Consider the following 16528-nt stretch of genomic DNA (forward strand, 5'->3'; position numbering starts at 1 on the left):
TTAAAGAACTCGTAAAGGTTGGAGAACCCGAAATTATCCTCAAAACAAGAATGTCGATAATCGCATAACTTTGGGATTATACACATTTGCAGCATGTCCAAATCCATTCCCTAAGGTAACCAAATCCTCCAGCTGCAGCTCACACCTCACCATGTCGGGTGACTATGCTTTCAATGAGCCATTAAATTGGATGTAATTCCGCTCGTTCAGATTAAATTTTCTTTACCGTTGCATGAGCCCGCCAGTCTCTCTTTATATATCGATAGTACCACCGATTGTTTGGCAACCCTACCCGCCACTATTTTTATCTGGCCACCCCCCACTATTTAAGTGAATCACTAAAAAGACAAACTTGAGTTGTTGTAAATAAGTAAAAACAAGAGGTTGGAGCGGATAGATTAAAGATCAACCATGAATAGCGAAGCCTCATCACTGCAGCAGCAGACGGGGAGTGGGAGTAGCAGTATGGCATCAGACACCAATTTGAACTCAGCCGCACCCACTGTGGCTGCTCCGTTCTACAACACGGACTTCTACATTGGAGTTAGTTTGGCCATATTTTCATGTTTTTTCATTGGCTCCAGTTTCATTATCAAAAAGAAGGCTCTTTTGCGCCTTAGTCGACATGGTGAAGTGCGAGCTGCAGCTGGAGGATTTGGTTACCTTAGGGAATGGATTTGGTGGGCAGGTCTGCTGACAAGTGAGTAAAATAAAAGAACAATGTCTTTATGGAGGGGCAATAACAGATAATCAATTTCTTTCTTTACAGTGGGTCTGGGTGAGGCGGCCAACTTTGCTGCCTATGCCTTTGCTCCGGCGTCCCTTGTCACACCCCTGGGTGCTCTGAGTGTTATCATATCAGCGGTAATGGCTTCACGTTTCCTCAACGAGAAACTCAATTTGTTGGGTAAACTCGGATGTTTCCTATGCATATTGGGTTCAACGATAATTGTGATTCACTCGCCCAAGGAGAAGGAAATTGAGGATTTGCAAGTGCTCTTTAATATGTTACAGGATCCAGTTTTTATACTCTATGTTATATGCATATTTGGTTCTAGTGCTTTTGTGGCCTGCTTTGTGGCTCCCCGTCATGGTCATGCCAATGTTGTGGTGTACATATTCCTTTGCTCGGGTATTGGATCGCTAACCGTGATGTCTTGCAAGGCCTTGGGCCTGGCTATAAGACAGACTCTTGCGAATGGCGGAAATGTCTTCCTCACATGGATGCCATGGTTTTTGATTATAGTCACTATCACATTTATAGCCATTCAAATGAATTATCTCAACAAGGCATTGGATATATTCAATACGAGCATTGTTACACCTGTTTACTATGTCATGTTCACAACTTTGGTAATTACCGCTTCAGCGATATTATTCAAAGAGTTTACCAATATGCGATTCGATGATATATTGGGTGATATTTGTGGATTCCTTATTGTCATTACCGCTGTATTCATGCTGAATGCATTTAAGGATCTGGATATCTCACTGAATGACGTGCGAGGTTTAATGCGACCCAAAATGCAGCGAGTGTCCCAGTTTGATGAAGAAGTTTTAGTCGCAGGAAATGGACACGCAGACAAGGACCAGAGACGATTCTCTTATGGTTCGAGTGATATTTTTCGCAAGGCATGACACCAACAGACCCAAAGGAAGCGGTACCAGGTCTGATTTCATTATTAATAAACATCACAGTCCCCGTCCCATTCCAAACTAAACAAAAGCCCGAAAAAAATTGTTCCTTCATAAATTGTTAATACCCGACATTCGCTAGATATAGTTTTTAGTATTAAACAAAACGATATGTTGAATTAAAACAAATTATTTTCATAAAAAGTTTCGAAATGTTTTTATGCTTTTCCCCTTAGCAAAATAATTCATTTTATCTTAAGTAATTTTTTTAAAATTCAAAATTTCCACCGCAGTGCATATTTGATAAATTTTATATCGATAGCAATTGTCCCAGGGTGAATGGCAAAAAGTGGTCACGAAAATTTCTTTATCACTGAATTATTTTAAACAATTAACAGATATAACAAGATCAGCATGAACCGAGCACGATCGGCCTTGGCGCATCGCCTGGTCCGGCGCTATTCCTTGCCACCCAAGTCGAATGAATTCTTCAAGTTTTCTTCAATCGCTGCTGCATCCGATGTGAATGTCAATTCACCGGCAGCCATTAAATTCTGCAGTTCATCGCTATCGTCGGCTAAAAATTATACCATTGTCAAGCCGCAAAGATTTATTATTCGTAGATATTCATCATCTTCGGTTGCCAAGGATATGGAAGAACATTGTGTAGTGCCTGATGTCATTGCCAAAGCCCCGAAGGCTACGGCTTGTGTGGAATATGATGGCGGCATAAGCGTCCAACCCGGTGTGGTTCTTACACCTACACAAGTAAAGAACATCCGAAATTAAATAATCTTTCAATTATGAAATTTTTTTTTTTCCACAGGTTAAGAACCAGCCTTCAGTTAAATGGGAAGCTGATGATTCGAAATTTTATACTCTGTGCATGACCGATCCAGATGCACCAAGCCGCAAGGATCCCAAATTCCGGGAGTGGCATCATTGGCTGGTGGGCAACATTCCTGGTGGTAAAATCGACAAGGGAGAGGTACTATCCGCCTACATTGGTTCAGGTCCACCAGAGGGAACCGGCTTGCATCGTTACGTTTTTCTTATTTATGAGCAGAAATGTGAACTGAAATTTGATGAGAAGCGTTTGCCCAACAATAGTGGAGACGATCGTGGCGGTTTTAAGATTGCCAAATTCGCTGAGAAATATAATTTGGGCGATCCGATTGCCGCAAATCTTTATCAGGCTGAATTTGATGATTATGTACCCATCCTTTATAAGCAATTGGGTGCCTAATTTCATAATATTCTATCTTATTATATAAAGGCATTTCTAGCTAGAAATAAAACTGCAAATTAAAGTCTGAACATGTGTTGGGTTAATATTCTTATTATGTTTAATTAAAAAGTTAAAATCTTATTTAATGAATTGAATATACATATATTAATGTCGTGCCGTGAGTGCTCACGTAGAAATTGTCTATGTGGCAACGTTGTTGAAATCGATAGCCTATCTGGCCAGAACTAGCGGAACATCACAAATTACATATTGGCAGCACTGTTGACGTGTTCCTGCTGCGTGTCATTTTCGCGTAGAAACACACAACTTAGAAAACAAGATCTCGCGATGGCGGATGCAGTGATTGGTACTGTCAAGGAAGTCATAAAAGGCATCTTTGAGAATGTGACGGCAAAGAACAATACCGCCGATGCAACAGCGACACCAAGCGAAAAGAAGCCGCCATCCACCCCCGAGGGTATGGCTGTGGCATATGGAAGTCTGGTTATAATGGCTATGTTACCCATTATATTAGGTTCCATACGTTCCGTTAAGCTGCACAAGTTGAAAAAGGTAACTATTGTTAATGCAAAAGCTTTTGTCAAAGATAATGTATTTTTTATACGCTTCACAGTCGACGGGTGAAAAGGCCGATACCATGACTAAAAAGGATGCCATGTATTTCCCATTGATTGCCTCCGCGGCACTTTTTGGCCTGTATTTGTTCTTCAAGGTATTCCAAAAGGTTCACATCAATTATTTGCTTACCGGCTATTTCTTTGTCCTCGGAGTAATAGCCCTGGCCCACCTGCTGAGTCCTGTGATAACATCTCTAATGCCTGCCGTAGTCCCCAAAGTACCTTTCCACATTCTCTTCACCAAGGGCGAAGGCAAACACAAGGAGGATATTATTAATTATAAATTCTCCACACACGACATTGTATGCCTGGTCATCTCTTCGGGCATTGGCGTTTGGTATCTCCTGAAGAAACACTGGTTGGCCAATAACCTCTTTGGTTTGGCCTTCGCTGTCAATGGCGTAGAAATGTTGCATTTGAACAATTTCGTCACTGGTGTCATTTTGCTGTCTGGTTTGTTCTTCTATGACATCTTCTGGGTGTTTGGCACCAATGTCATGGTCACAGTGGCCAAAAGCTTTGAGGCACCCATTAAGCTAGTCTTTCCCCAGGATTTGATCGAACACGGTCTGGGAGCCTCGAATTTCGCCATGTTAGGCCTGGGTGATATTGTTATACCCGGTATATTCATTGCTCTGCTATTGCGTTTCGATGAAGCTTCCTCGGGCAAGAAGCGTAAGACCAGAATATACTTTTATTCAACATTGGCCGCATATTTCTTGGGTCTGTTGGCCACAATATTCGTAATGCATGTGTTTAAGCATGCGCAACCTGCCCTGCTTTATCTGGTACCCGCCTGCATGGGCACACCTCTGCTGGTGGCTCTAATCCGGGGAGAACTGAAGGTCCTTTTTGCGTAAGTATTTTGAAATGATTTTTAATTAGATCACTTGAAAAATTTAAATTCCTTTCACTTTATAGCTATGAAGATCATCCAGAGGACAAACCCGAGAAGAAAGAGAAACCAAGCAAGGAGAAAGACAATAAAGACAAAGAGGAGCATCATTCTACTAGCTCCAGTTTAAGCAAAAAGAAAGAGTCCAAGAAGGCCAAGTAAAAGGGTCTCTGTGTTTGGGGGGGCTTAAATCATTCGTCGTTCCATCTGCAATTTTAAATAGTCTTTTACCTTAGTCTTTTTTTCTTGGTTATCACCTCTTTATCTTCCATTTTTCCACCAGCCACCATTTGTTTTTATACTACCACTACAACTACTATATAAAAGACGATCGATCTAAATAATAATTTTCCTGTACTCTCAATTTCGGTTAAGTACAAATTTGTTGTAACCTTATTTTTACCTTCTTTTTTACGAAATTTCAAACAACTAAAAACTTATATTGTATGAATAAGAAATCTTAATTAATTTATGTTAAAATTAAGGTTCAACAGTTTGCGAAAAAATATATAGAATTCCAGATTTCTTTTCTAAAAAGACAAAAGTATAAAGTTTTTTCATCATATGAAATAATTGAAAATAAACTGCAACTAATGTTTTAACTCGGATGCAAAAGCTATTGTGACACACTGTCATCGCTAGCATAAAGTCCATCTCTAATTAAAAACAAAACGTGTGCCATGCCGCCAAAGTCGAGTAGCAGTAAAAAGAATCAGGCAACTTGGTATTACTGTGAATCCTGTGGAGTTCATATACCAACAAAGGCGCGCGATGGCCATGACAACATTTGTTCTATCCTCTCCACCTCGAGTGATGTGCCAGAAGATGCCGAATATGTAAAAAATGAGGAGATCTCTACAAGCAGCCTGCAGCAAAGGAACTTTGAAGTGGAATCTCTGAAAGATTTGCCTCTGAAATATGTGAATATGTTGGTATTCATATCCGAAGGGGCCCTGCAGTTGGCCAAACTGCATATTGGCCAGCATGTGGTGATAGAAGCCCAAAATCAAGAACCACTCGTGAGAATCGTTTGGCCCATATCAGAACAATTTCTAACCACAGTGTTTCTAAGTGAAAGGGGTAAGAAGCACCAGGAGAAAAGCAAATACAAATATAAAGGCAGCAGTTTCTTTTAGATTTCAAGCTCCATGGTGCTGCCAGAAGAGGAAAATCCTTGATCATTAGATCCTTGGATACGAAAACGCTGACCACAGCTGCAAATCTCTCCTTAAGATGTGAAACGGAATTGGAGGAGTTACAAGTAAAAGAAGTTGCCGCCTTGCTAAAGCAACAATTGAAGAATCAAATTTTAAGCCTTAAAAGTAACATTCAATTAAATTTCTTTAACAAAAATTTAAAATTCAAACTGATCGATTGGCAAGGCTCAATGGAGGAAGCCTTAGCAGGACTAAGCCTAAAGGATCAGGAAACAAAGGAGAAGTTCATTCAAGTAAACGAAACTACCAGAATACAACTAATAAAGGAAAAAGATGAGCTGGAGGCGAAAAAAGAGGACAATTTGATTCAAATCCGCATAGGCGGCCTGGACAATCAATTAAAACAAGTTGAAGAATGCCTGGACTATGCTATGGGCTTTAGAAAATCACCTGCTGGTCTTAAAATATCCCGTGGAATGCTTATATATGGTTCCTCCGGCTGTGGTAAATCCCTTGTACTTCAAACAATGGCAAATTATGCCAAGGAGCAGAGCAACGGTCAAGTCAAATTGTTGACCATTCAAAGTGGCGAAATTTTTAGTAAATTTCTAGGTGAAACCGAAAAGAAATTATCTAAAATTTTTGATCAGGCTTATAAGCATTATCCTCAACCCACATTGCTGTTAATCGAGGACATTCACAATCTGTGTCCCAAGCAAGAGGCTTCCAATAATGATCTTATCAAACGGGTTTCTCTCAGTTTACTTAATCAGTTGGATCAATTGAGTAGTTCCAGCAACCAAAGAGCACAGAGAACTTTCCTTTTGGCAACTACATCACAAATTGATGGATTAAATCCAAGTATACGTCGAGGTGGACGTTTGGATAATGAACTAGAAATAATGCCACCCAATCCCAAAGAGAGAGCTTCTATACTCCAGAGTATGCTTCATGATTTGGATCATAATCTGGTCGAAGAAGATGTACAGAAAATTGCTGCAATTACTCATGGCTATGTGGGAGCTGATCTCGCCCAAGTGATTTACACAGCCATGCTTCAAGCTCAAAACACCAATGAAACAATTCAACTTAAACATCTTCAATTGGCTGTCTCTCGGATTAAACCATCGGCCATGCGTGAGGTGCTTATCGAATGCCCAAATGTCTTGTGGTCCGACATAGGAGGACAATCTCAACTCCGTTTGGCACTTCAACAAGCAATTGAATGGCCTCTGTTGCATGCCGATAAATTTCAACGCTTGGGCATCAAACCTCCTCGAGGATTACTTATGTTTGGTCCTCCTGGTTGTTCTAAAACCATGATAGCGAAAGCTTTGGCCACCGAAAGTCATCTCAATTTTCTTTCCATCAAAGGCCCAGAACTGTTCTCTATGTGGGTGGGTGAGTCAGAACGTGCTGTACGTGAAGTGTTTCGCAAGGCTCGCCAAGTGGCTCCAGCAATTGTATTTTTCGATGAAATCGATGCCATTGGCGGTGAACGTGCCGAGGGAGATTCATCGGGATCTTCGGTGAAAGAGCGTGTCCTCACACAATTGCTTACCGAAATGGATGGCGTGGATTCATTGCAGAACGTCACCATAGTGGCAGCAACTAATCGTCCAGATCTGATTGACAAAGCTCTAATGCGCCCTGGGCGTATTGATCGCATAATCTACGTAGGATTACCCCAAGCAGAGGCACGCACTGAAATTTTACGTATTAAATTGCGTTCTATGCCTTTGGCCCAAGATGTGGATATTACAAAGTTAACTGAGCTTACGGATGGTTACTCGGGAGCAGAGTTGCAGGCTGTATGCCATGAGGCGGCCTTGCGTGCCCTCGAACACAGTTTCGAGGCGGATACGGTGGAATGGCAGCATTTTGAATATGCCCTGAAAGCCGTACAACCACGAACGAGTCCAGAACTACTGAAACTCTACGACGAGTATGTAAAAAGAAAATAGTAAATTGGAATTTTAATTATTGATATAGCATTAAGTAAAACCTGTATATAATCTTTTCTTAAATGCAAAGAAACTGTAAACAAACCTTGTTTTTATTAAGGGTTGTTAGATTAAACCCCAAGGCAGATAAGATGAAGAAATCTTTATGCTCTAGATTGTGTTGTCTGCCATACTAAATCACAGATCAATTTCCTCACCAACAGACTGAGAAATCAGTTTCAGAAGATATCAATTTGACGTGGCGCATTGCTCACAATTAACTGGACACCTAATTGAATGAATTGAACCATGAACATAAACCTTAAATAACCCATTCGTTACTTAAGAATTTGTGTATAAAATAAAAACCGAACTGTTTAAGAAATCGCAAAGAGCGCAAAGGTGAGAGCACATTAATTTTACATACATATTGAGATGGAGAGACCATTTAGTTGACAAATTTGCTAAATAAACTAAATAGAGAGAATATCGACTACAGTGAAACGAAATTATAAACAAACCATGACTGAAATGCAATTAATATTTAAATAGTTTTTAAATTCCTAAAATTTGAGTTATTGAGTTAAAAGTAATTGGAATTTATAATCTATCTATGTATAATTGGTTAAAAACCGAATTTACTAAGCATGGGGTCTCTTGAAGGTCGTTAATATAAAACAGTGCCCCAAAAAAGTAATTAAATAGATTTAATCTTAAAAATTTACTCAAATTCTAAAACTATCAAGCCTTTTAGAAGAAGGAATATTAAAAAATGTTCTTTAGAGCTTTTTTGATGTAATTCTTTTGATTAAAAAGTTTTATATTAAATTATTTTTGGAAGTTTATAGATATTAAAATTGAAAACATTAAAATTTTATAAACATTAAATTAGGAGTAGGAATGTAATCCCATAAGAGATTAAACCTTAAAAGTTGTTTAAAACAATAAGGAATGTTAGAAATACCTTTTAAAAGAAATCTTGCATTTATATAGAATGTTTCGATTTAGTTAAAAAAAAAATATTCAAAAATTTTACAAATGTTAAAAAAAATACAAAAATTCCAGGAGTTGTAGGTCTTTTTGTACTAGAACTGTTTAAAAAGAGATACAATCAGGCATAAGAAATAATTATAAATATATAATGAACTAATACAGTTATAGGAAAAGGAATATTAAAAAAAAAACATTTTGAGTTGTCTAGCAATAAGATTTCACGGATAAATATTATAATAATTATTATTTAATAGATTACAGAACTCGCATAAGGAAATAAAGTCCTTAACTGACTTGTGTTTGAGTGCAACAAGTGCTTAAATTGTTTGTATCAATGATTGATCAATGATTGGTCTGCACAATTTTCATCCGCACTGTTGTTTAAGTTCACGAGATAGAGAGCGATTGGAAGAGAGAAACATTGGCACGGGGACTACTCTATATATTTGTAGTTTTCAGCATGTTCAGTTGCCGGTTGACATTCGTTTCGGTCTGGTCACGACATCTCTTCTGTCGACGGGGCGCAAATCGAAATGGAGAGTTGGCTAAAGATCTCTTTGCTATTATGCACCTTTGGGTTTTTACGAGAATTACGACCATCGGAGCCATTTGTTACCGAATATTTAGCTGGAGATTGGCGTAATTTAACATCGGAGCAAGTGTATCAAGAAGTCTATCCATTTGGCACCTACTCAGTTCTATCCCAATTGGTAATTGTCTTCCTCATAACCGACTTGGTACGCTATAAACCTGTGATAGTGCTCTCGGCCATAGCTGGTATCCTAATGTTTATAATCTTAATATGGACTAAAACAATATTATGGCTACAAATCGCACAAATCTTCTATGGAACATTCACAGCCGCCGAAGTGGCCTATTATACTTATATGTATGCCAAAGTGGTCAAGGAGCGTTATCAAGTGGTCACTGGACATACGCGTGCTGCGATTTTGAGTGGCAAATTTTTGGGTGGATTACTAGCACAGATTTTGGTATCAACAGATAGCTTGAATTTTCGTCAATTGCATTTTTTATCATTGTCCACGCAATTAATATCTCTGCCAGTGGCTCTAATATTGCCCCAAGTGCCGCGAAGTTTATATTTCTATGCGGCCAAACAGGTGCCAATGATTGAGAATGGAACCCAAACAGTAAAGGAAAGTACAAACGGCGAACAGTTGGCAAAGTTTTCATTGAAAAATGCTGGACAATTGCTATGGTATCACTTGGTTTCCTCGTATAGCAATCCTGTTGTCCTGCAATGGAGTGTCTGGTGGGCCTTGGCCACCTGTGGACAAGTGCAGGTCAGTCAACCATATATTTTGATTTCATTCCAATTTTTGACATTCGCCTTATTTTTAGGTCATTTCTTATATACAATTTCTATGGAAAGATGTTGCTCCGGATCATCTTAGCACATATAATGGCGGCGTGGAAGCGTTAGCCACTTTATTGGGTGCCATTGGAGCTTTTGTTGCTGGTTTCCTGAACTCAAATAAGCGACGTTCCACCTATATGCTGACCAATTCAATTTGTGCTGCTTTGCTAGGTGGCTTATTGATTTGGTCATCATATTCATCGAATGTCTGGGTGACATATGTTATTTATGTTATATTTTCAGCCATATTTTTCTTTATCATCACTGTGGCTGGGGCAATTGTGGCCGAGAATTTAGTTGAGGATAGTTTTGGTTTAGTTTTTGGCATTAATATGCTAGTGGCTTTAATTTTACAAACTATTTTAACCATAATTGTTGTCGAACCAAATACTGGTTATGGTCTAGGACCGCGAGATCAATATTTGGTTTATGGCAGCTATTTTGTGGGTTTAGCTGCCATATATCTATTTGTATTATTATGTAGTAAGATTTGTCATAGAAAATCGCAGCAGGTGCAAATATATAACTAAGTGTTATATACAAATTTATTTTAATTTGAATTTTATACACAATTTAATGATTTTGTACTAGAAAAAAAAAAAAAACAAACATACAAAGAAACAAAAACATATAATACTTATTATCTATTGTAATAGCAAATCGGTTTCTTCATTATTCGAAGACATTAAATCTCTTTGCAGACTTGTGCCACCTTGATTGGCTTGGTTTAGAAACAGATCAAAATCATAGCCATCATTTTGAGCTGATATTGCAATCTTTTGATTGCTTATCGTTTGGGGATTTGCCAATAGATTTACATCGAATAAGCCCAATTCTTTGAGAAGTAATTCATTTGATTCTGCTTGAGAACTCTCCTGATTTTGTTCCTGATCATCTTTTTTCGGTTCCACAGTGATTATTGCAGCCGGTTCCTCTTCATTAGCTTCCATGCCATAGACAATTGAATTGGATCCGCGTATTGAATGTGCATTCGCTTCGATCTCATCATCATCGAGTTCTTGCGGCTTCAAAGTGCTCGATTTGTATTGAAAATCAGTTTCCTTAAAATCCACCTCAATGGGAAAAAGTGGAGGCAGTGAATCCAGACGTTCGACAAGACTTCTATGAAGCTCAGCCAGACTTTCGAGAAGACTACGCAATTGTTTATTCAGATCCATTGCATGTTTACATTCAAGTAATTCCATTTTTTCCAACACATCGGTGCGTAATTTGGCAAATTTACTACGTGCATCCTGACGACACCGAAGGATTAAACGATATTCGTAGTTCCCGGTCTCTACGCGATAAAGAGGCTCTTGCAGGGCCGCAAAACCATGTTCTTCATCGTCCATTTCCTTGACTTTCAAGCAATACGAGAGATATGTAAATTTGGCATCAGCATAACGCCGCACTGTGAGCTTGGTATCCGGTATGGCCTTATTTAAATAGGTACCCAAATCACTTAAAATAGGCTTTATTTGTTTAATAATGCCCAAACCATCTTTTTCCAATGTACGATGAAATTCACCGAATGTACGAAATGCCTCCGATGCCCTCTGCTGGGGCTCATGGGCTGAAATTTGTGTGAAACAATCGCCAAATGATTTGTATGTCTGGAGAAGATCATAATACGCCTTTAGCATGCGTCTAGCATGTTCCACTAATCCTTTGTACATCAGTTCGGTACCCTCGAGTTCTTCCAAACGTTTCACCAACGAATCATTGCATAAAATGGCCCTTGATAGACCCAGAGTATCCGCCGTATTGCTTGATAAATTATCCACTATGCGATGTTTCAGTTTCTTTAAAATGATATCCAAAGATTTGCCCTGCTCTGGATCTGCATGTAGTTTATTATAGTGCACTGTGACTTCATCTGTGGCTGTTTGAATCATTTTGGCAACTTCAACTTTTGTTTTTCCCTTGACACTGACCGAATTGACGGCCAGCAATTCATCACCCGATTGCAGAGATCCTTCACGGGCTGCCGGAGTGCCATCAAAGACCTGAAAAAGTCAAAAAATTTAATTCAATTAAACAAACATTTCCATTGTGCATGTTCTTATCATATTTATTAGAGAAAAATTTAGGTATCCTCCTCCACAAAATTCCATAAATGTAGATTAACGTAATCTTTTGATGGCGTTTTGTGGGGGTAGGACTGAAAATAAATTTTTCACATTAGATTTGGCTTTTCATTTTGGCGGTAGAATGCGTTTCCAGGGATTGGGAGTTGCCTTAAACACAGTTTTCTTTCGATTTTCCATAAACTCTTCGTGTTGCCGGCGATACCAATTGTGAATCTGTTCTTGCCAACGATTTTGCATAATTCGCTTCATTTGATCATCAAATTTTTTGCGACATATTGCCCGTTCAGCTGTATGCAATTGGAAGGGTTTCGTCTGTATGATGGTAGACTCAATGTGGGGCACAAATGGGGGGACGTTGTAGATGGGACATTGAATGATTTATTTTAGGTATGAAACCTTTTTCCCCTTTTTTTTCCTAGTTTCCAGCACTTTGGAGGAGCGACGTTGAAGGGCCTCCATTGAGGTAATCAGAACCTGAGGCGTTTGTGGCACAGTAACCAATTTTGAGGCATGCAATTTACGTTTCATTGTCTGCGACTCGAGACGTTGATGGAATTGCCGAAAATTGGGCACAGGAAGACTACGAAAATTTGAACTTAATTGGCGTGCATGTTTGGTCAATTGTTTGATCATTTGTTTGCGATGATGGGCATAGATTTGTTGGAACTTGCATACAGTAGGTGATCGATTTGTTTTTTTAGATTTCCTAGGACGCGGATGCTTAGACTCGATGAAGGGACTGCCATCGAGGCCAGCTTGTTTACGAAAACTTCGTCCTTGGATTTGATCTTCATTCAATATACTTTTCAACTGCAGGCCAAGATGATCACAACGGGATATATGAGCCGGTTTATCGGCTGTTCGTATTGGGACACGATTAAAGTCAACATCGTTCCATTTGTACCAACTGGTAATAGGCATGTTATGAGTACTCCTTGTCCTTTTTTTGTTTTACTTTTTCGAAAAATTTGTATTTTCGGATTTTATGTTGCCGAAAGGCATAACTAAAAAATTCTCTTAAAACTACTAATTTTTATTTTGGGTTTGATATTTTTAATATATCTGAAATAAAGTGAAAAGTTTACTCGGTATTTGTCTCACCTGTACAATATATAGACAAGGGCACATGGGTGCTCCGCCTCCAATGCTGATGCCAATTAAATTACTTTGATCCTTGTGAATGACCACCGCATTGGTGGTAACTGTCATTCCCCTATTTTTAACAAATAATTTCATAAAGTTTTGATTAGGTAAATTGAAATGGCAAAGGCAATAATGAGTGCTACTCACATCCATGGGTGCAATATTCTAAATAGCCGTTTAACCAGTTCTACCAAGGCCATAAAGGACTATAGATTTGTATGTATTATGTATGTATGGTTAATATCTATTTTTCTTAATATACCTGAGAAGCTATATTAGGATCGGCATTTAAGACTAAGGCATCATGATTACTATCAATGTCATTTTAGGATAGTTTACCATGGAAAACCTCTTTGCATAAAAAATTATAATAAGGATTAGGACCTTGAGCTAGCACTAGAACTAGACGGAACTACATAATGGAAACGGAAAAATATTAATTACGCCAGGGATTTTGTATAATTTCCTGAATGACACAAATGCTAACATCTTCTAAATAGTTCAACTTTTTGACTTACAAACGATCTAACTCATTTTTTTGTCTATTTAAGTGCTCGCCCATTGATGAAGTCGTCACCGTTGGGCCCAAGACAATAGTTGCTTCAATATCGTTCGATTGTCGGCTGTTGGCATCAATGGATTTAATTTCCTCCGCATTTGGCTGCTCCTTGGCCACTAAAGTGTTCTCCTCAAATTGAATCAATATGGCAGAATCATTATCGGGCATAAGACCAATATCAGTCCCACCTGCTGCTGTCCTATTTCTAACAATATGTGTGCGGGAATTATTGATTTTTTTTTGGCATACTCGTTAACCCAATATGAGAGAAATGCTAAGTAAATGCTATTAGAATGGCTTTATTTATGATTAAAACTTACATTTTATCCTCTTCAAAGAAGAAATCGTCGTCAGTGTCTGTCAACATAGTTGTTATCCTTTATTTTTAAAGCTATTCTATCCTCACACAGGGTCCTCAAAAAATTGTTTTGAATTGTCACAACGTTAGGGCTGCAAAAGCATCGATAGTAAGTCCACTCGATAGTTTTCTCAATCGATGGAATCGAAGTATCGATAGTGCCCATCGATGAACTTCCAGCTCTAAAGTGAAGAAGAAAAACGTAAATAAAAGGGGAAATTAATGCAAATTAAATTGTTTTTAAAGTATTTAAATTGTCATAAATAATTCACAATGGGATGCGATGGTGGTACTATACCTAAAAGGGATGAGCTAGTGCGCGTAAAACAAAAGCCAGAGCAGGTAAGCAACATAATTTACACCATTTCAAGTCAACAGCAAATAATTTTGGTTTTTGCAGAAAGATAAAGATTCCGAGCGTGAATTTCGCTGGCTACACTGTGCCCTGACCCAGCAACGTCTGGAGGAACCCATTGCTATGTGTGGATTAGGCCGCTTGTACACCAAACAAAGTCTCATTGAACGCTTGTTGGAGAGGGAAAAGAAAATGCCAGAGGCTTCGGCTCATGTGAAATCGCTCAAGGACATTAAAAACCTAAAATTGACCCCGAACCCAGCATATGAGGTCAATGAGGATAAAACCGAGGGCTTACTGGATACACGACATGCTCCATACATTTGCAAACTTATTGGTTTGGAAATGTCGGGGAAATTCCGTTTTGTGGCCCTCTGGAGTTGCGGCTGTGTCATGTCCGAAAGGGCTCTTAAACAGATAAAAGGCAAGACAGCGAGTACTTGTCCCCTGTGTCTGGTGCCTTACTGTGTGGAGGATGTCATAGTGCTCAATGGAAATGAAGAAGATGTGGAACTAATGAAGGTCAAAATAGAAATGAGAGCAGCCAAGAGGAAAGAAAGCAAGAAGAAAGATAAAAAGTCTGCCAAATCCAAGGAGGAAAAAACAGAAACCGTCACCGAAGAAAGCAATGTGAAAGAGCCCAAGGAAAAGGAAGCATCTATTAAGACGGAGAAGCCTTCTACTTCATCGAAAATCAAAAGATCCATCCCTATAAATCCCATGCAGGATCCCGAATTGAAACGCTTGAAAACTGATTTCAGTGTAGCCAAGGATCCCAAAGCCACGGATGTCTACAAATCACTCTTTACCTCTCACAAGACAGAAAAGGAACAGGAGCGTGCCCATTGGGTTACCTATAATCCATTTTACAATTAAATTACAATCTAGTGACCATTTCTTTCTACAGTTTTGATTTTGCTTTTCCAAACTTCACTTAATACAATAAATAATACGTGACACTGTAGAAAAAAATATATAAATCTTGAGACGAACATTTTCAAAATGTTTCGAAATGCCTATCAACAGGGATTTCTAACCGTTCTATACAGTGTGGGTAGTTCCCCGTTAGAAAAGTGGTCAACCCATGTGAGTATTCCAAATTGCCATCGAAATCTCTGCAACTTTTTATACATTGTTTCTTTTGGCTTAGACTAAAAATGGTTACATAAAGCGCATTTATGATGAAGATATCAAATCTTTAGTGTTTGAAATTATGGGATCGAATGTCTCAACCACTTTTATACATTGTCCCAATGATTGTAAAGAGCAATTGGGCGTTAAATTGCCATTTTTGGTATTACTAATTAAGAATTTGCACAAATATTTTTGTTTTGAAGTTAAGGTGAGTCTTCGCCCTAAATGGTTTGTATATTATTGTACTAATTTTTTTTTCCAGATCCAAGATGATCAACGTTTTATGCGCCGTTTTCGTGTATCAAATTTCCAGAGTAAAACCTCTGTGAAACCTTTTTGTACGGCCATGCCAATGGGCATGTCTCCGGGCTGGAACCAAATTCAATTCAATTTGGCCGATTTTACGCGTCGGGCCTATGGATCGAACTATTTGGAGACTGTCTCGTTGCAGGTTCATGCTAATGTGCGCATTCGACGCATTTATTTCACTGACAAATTGTACACAGAGGCTGAGTTACCCAATGATTATCGTTTGATGGGTAAACCTAAGGATTTGAAGAAACCGGAAAAACAATTTAAGGTACCGCCAGCGGCTCGACCACCATCGCCGCTTAACACGGCACGTGGACAAAATGCCGGGGCCAAAGCGAAGGCAGCTCAATCAGAGGTAGTCCAGGATGTGGACGGTGAACCAGTTGTTCTCGAGATGAAGAAATCGCCGCCGCAGACTCTGTCACCTGGTCTCTCGGCTACCGGACCATCGGAGGCTGTCGCCACAATTGTGTCTCCGGTTCCGGAAGAGGCAACTGAGGGCCAAACTGAGATCACCGAGGATGCTTATTATTAAGCTAAAATTTTATCATTTCTTGTTTTTAATTTATTTTGTTATTGTTAACGTTTTTACTGCTACTACGTAGAGAGACGGAATAATCGAAATTCCCAGTCCATAACTATTGATTAAAGCAGACTATATCTGCAATGGTAATCTCAAAGATTACCATCTGTAAATGTCAGAATCGTAT

The 16528-nt window shown here is 38.9% G+C and overlaps 9 protein-coding genes across 12 annotated transcripts; 7 read left to right on the forward strand and 2 right to left on the reverse strand.

The window, feature by feature from the left end:
* Nucleotides 1-329: 329 nt before the first annotated feature.
* Nucleotides 330-1839, forward strand: spict (magnesium transporter spict). The gene is made up of 2 exons (XM_068295342.1): nt 330-700; nt 770-1839. Exons 1-2 carry the CDS (start codon nt 412-414, stop codon nt 1636-1638), a joined length of 1158 nt encoding a protein of 385 aa, XP_068151443.1. The 5' UTR covers nt 330-411; the 3' UTR covers nt 1639-1839.
* Nucleotides 1840-1954: 115 nt separating this feature from the next.
* Nucleotides 1955-2952, forward strand: LOC137581160 (protein D3). The gene is made up of 2 exons (XM_068295343.1): nt 1955-2403; nt 2462-2952. Exons 1-2 carry the CDS (start codon nt 2050-2052, stop codon nt 2879-2881), a joined length of 774 nt encoding a protein of 257 aa, XP_068151444.1. The 5' UTR covers nt 1955-2049; the 3' UTR covers nt 2882-2952.
* Nucleotides 2953-3126: 174 nt separating this feature from the next.
* Nucleotides 3127-4940, forward strand: LOC137580399 (minor histocompatibility antigen H13). Its single transcript, XM_068294420.1, has 3 exons — nt 3127-3436; nt 3498-4357; nt 4423-4940. Exons 1-3 carry the CDS (start codon nt 3212-3214, stop codon nt 4556-4558), a joined length of 1221 nt encoding a protein of 406 aa, XP_068150521.1. The 5' UTR covers nt 3127-3211; the 3' UTR covers nt 4559-4940.
* Nucleotides 4941-5050: 110 nt separating this feature from the next.
* LOC137580443 (ATPase family gene 2 protein homolog A) lies at nt 5051-7601 on the forward strand. The gene is made up of 2 exons (XM_068294491.1): nt 5051-5476; nt 5533-7601. Exons 1-2 carry the CDS (start codon nt 5077-5079, stop codon nt 7515-7517), a joined length of 2385 nt encoding a protein of 794 aa, XP_068150592.1. The 5' UTR covers nt 5051-5076; the 3' UTR covers nt 7518-7601.
* Nucleotides 7602-8969: 1368 nt separating this feature from the next.
* Nucleotides 8970-10411, forward strand: LOC137581304 (thiamine transporter 1). The gene is made up of 2 exons (XM_068295514.1): nt 8970-9793; nt 9852-10411. Exons 1-2 carry the CDS (start codon nt 9023-9025, stop codon nt 10395-10397), a joined length of 1317 nt encoding a protein of 438 aa, XP_068151615.1. The 5' UTR covers nt 8970-9022; the 3' UTR covers nt 10398-10411.
* Nucleotides 10381-14093, reverse strand: PICK1 (protein interacting with PRKCA 1). Of its 4 annotated transcripts, none has more exons than XM_068295511.1 (3): nt 13980-14093; nt 13059-13170; nt 10381-11873 (listed from the first exon to the last, which is right to left on the reverse strand). In XM_068295511.1, the coding sequence occupies exons 1-3, from the start codon at nt 14024-14026 to the stop codon at nt 10512-10514; spliced, it is 1521 nt and encodes a 506-aa protein (XP_068151612.1). In that variant the 5' UTR covers nt 14027-14093; the 3' UTR covers nt 10381-10511. The 4 variants fall into 4 exon arrangements, with proteins under 4 accessions (XP_068151612.1, XP_068151613.1, XP_068151614.1 ...); XM_068295512.1 differs by lacking the exon at nt 13980-14093 and adding an exon at nt 13619-13654; XM_068295513.1 differs by lacking the exon at nt 13980-14093 and adding an exon at nt 13248-13270.
* LOC137580580 (uncharacterized) lies at nt 11912-13013 on the reverse strand. The gene is made up of 2 exons (XM_068294675.1): nt 12354-13013; nt 11912-12323 (listed from the first exon to the last, which is right to left on the reverse strand). Exons 1-2 carry the CDS (start codon nt 12876-12878, stop codon nt 12063-12065), a joined length of 786 nt encoding a protein of 261 aa, XP_068150776.1. The 5' UTR covers nt 12879-13013; the 3' UTR covers nt 11912-12062.
* Nucleotides 14094-14189: 96 nt separating the features above from the next.
* On the forward strand, nt 14190-15364 carry LOC137580228 (replication termination factor 2). Its single transcript, XM_068294148.1, has 2 exons — nt 14190-14359; nt 14418-15364. Exons 1-2 carry the CDS (start codon nt 14291-14293, stop codon nt 15246-15248), a joined length of 900 nt encoding a protein of 299 aa, XP_068150249.1. The 5' UTR covers nt 14190-14290; the 3' UTR covers nt 15249-15364.
* LOC137580229 (uncharacterized) lies at nt 15298-16522 on the forward strand. Its single transcript, XM_068294149.1, has 3 exons — nt 15298-15458; nt 15523-15714; nt 15769-16522. Exons 1-3 carry the CDS (start codon nt 15375-15377, stop codon nt 16351-16353), a joined length of 861 nt encoding a protein of 286 aa, XP_068150250.1. The 5' UTR covers nt 15298-15374; the 3' UTR covers nt 16354-16522.
* Nucleotides 16523-16528: the final 6 nt, after the last annotated feature.

The sequence above is a fragment of the Drosophila tropicalis genome, unplaced genomic scaffold (genome assembly GCF_018151085.1).
Source record: "Drosophila tropicalis isolate 14030-0801.00 unplaced genomic scaffold, ASM1815108v1 contig_845, whole genome shotgun sequence".
Taxonomy (NCBI): domain Eukaryota; kingdom Metazoa; phylum Arthropoda; class Insecta; order Diptera; family Drosophilidae; genus Drosophila; species Drosophila tropicalis.

What these genes read in the sequence shown, in the direction of transcription:
- spict (XM_068295342.1), top strand. Translation starts at nt 412, where the DNA reads ATGAATAGCGAAGCCTCATCACTGCAGCAGCAGACGGGGAGTGGGAGT. An exon ending in GTGGGCAGGTCTGCTGACAA is followed by an intron (nt 701 to 769) that starts GTGAGTAAAATA and finishes CTTTCTTTACAG; the next exon opens with TGGGTCTGGGTGAGGCGGCC.
- LOC137581160 (XM_068295343.1), top strand. Translation starts at nt 2,050, where the DNA reads ATGAACCGAGCACGATCGGCCTTGGCGCATCGCCTGGTCCGGCGCTAT. An exon ending in TGGTTCTTACACCTACACAA is followed by an intron (nt 2,404 to 2,461) that starts GTAAAGAACATC and finishes TTTTTTCCACAG; the next exon opens with GTTAAGAACCAGCCTTCAGT.
- LOC137580399 (XM_068294420.1), top strand. Translation starts at nt 3,212, where the DNA reads ATGGCGGATGCAGTGATTGGTACTGTCAAGGAAGTCATAAAAGGCATC. An exon ending in AGCTGCACAAGTTGAAAAAG is followed by an intron (nt 3,437 to 3,497) that starts GTAACTATTGTT and finishes TACGCTTCACAG; the next exon opens with TCGACGGGTGAAAAGGCCGA. An exon ending in GAACTGAAGGTCCTTTTTGC is followed by an intron (nt 4,358 to 4,422) that starts GTAAGTATTTTG and finishes TTCACTTTATAG; the next exon opens with CTATGAAGATCATCCAGAGG.
- LOC137580443 (XM_068294491.1), top strand. Translation starts at nt 5,077, where the DNA reads ATGCCGCCAAAGTCGAGTAGCAGTAAAAAGAATCAGGCAACTTGGTAT. An exon ending in AGTGTTTCTAAGTGAAAGGG is followed by an intron (nt 5,477 to 5,532) that starts GTAAGAAGCACC and finishes AGTTTCTTTTAG; the next exon opens with ATTTCAAGCTCCATGGTGCT.
- LOC137581304 (XM_068295514.1), top strand. Translation starts at nt 9,023, where the DNA reads ATGGAGAGTTGGCTAAAGATCTCTTTGCTATTATGCACCTTTGGGTTT. An exon ending in CCACCTGTGGACAAGTGCAG is followed by an intron (nt 9,794 to 9,851) that starts GTCAGTCAACCA and finishes CCTTATTTTTAG; the next exon opens with GTCATTTCTTATATACAATT.
- LOC137580580 (XM_068294675.1), bottom strand. Translation starts at nt 12,878, where the DNA reads ATGCCTATTACCAGTTGGTACAAATGGAACGATGTTGACTTTAATCGT. An exon ending in GGAAAAAAAAGGGGAAAAAG is followed by an intron (nt 12,324 to 12,353) that starts GTTTCATACCTA and finishes ATCATTCAATGT; the next exon opens with CCCATCTACAACGTCCCCCC.
- PICK1 (XM_068295509.1), bottom strand. Translation starts at nt 13,253, where the DNA reads ATGGATGTGAGTAGCACTCATTATTGCCTTTGCCATTTCAATTTACCT. An exon ending in CTTGTCTATATATTGTACAG is followed by an intron (nt 11,874 to 13,058) that starts GTGAGACAAATA and finishes TGACTTTTTCAG; the next exon opens with GTCTTTGATGGCACTCCGGC.
- LOC137580228 (XM_068294148.1), top strand. Translation starts at nt 14,291, where the DNA reads ATGGGATGCGATGGTGGTACTATACCTAAAAGGGATGAGCTAGTGCGC. An exon ending in TAAAACAAAAGCCAGAGCAG is followed by an intron (nt 14,360 to 14,417) that starts GTAAGCAACATA and finishes TGGTTTTTGCAG; the next exon opens with AAAGATAAAGATTCCGAGCG.
- LOC137580229 (XM_068294149.1), top strand. Translation starts at nt 15,375, where the DNA reads ATGTTTCGAAATGCCTATCAACAGGGATTTCTAACCGTTCTATACAGT. An exon ending in TAGAAAAGTGGTCAACCCAT is followed by an intron (nt 15,459 to 15,522) that starts GTGAGTATTCCA and finishes CTTTTGGCTTAG; the next exon opens with ACTAAAAATGGTTACATAAA. An exon ending in ATTTTTGTTTTGAAGTTAAG is followed by an intron (nt 15,715 to 15,768) that starts GTGAGTCTTCGC and finishes TTTTTTTTCCAG; the next exon opens with ATCCAAGATGATCAACGTTT.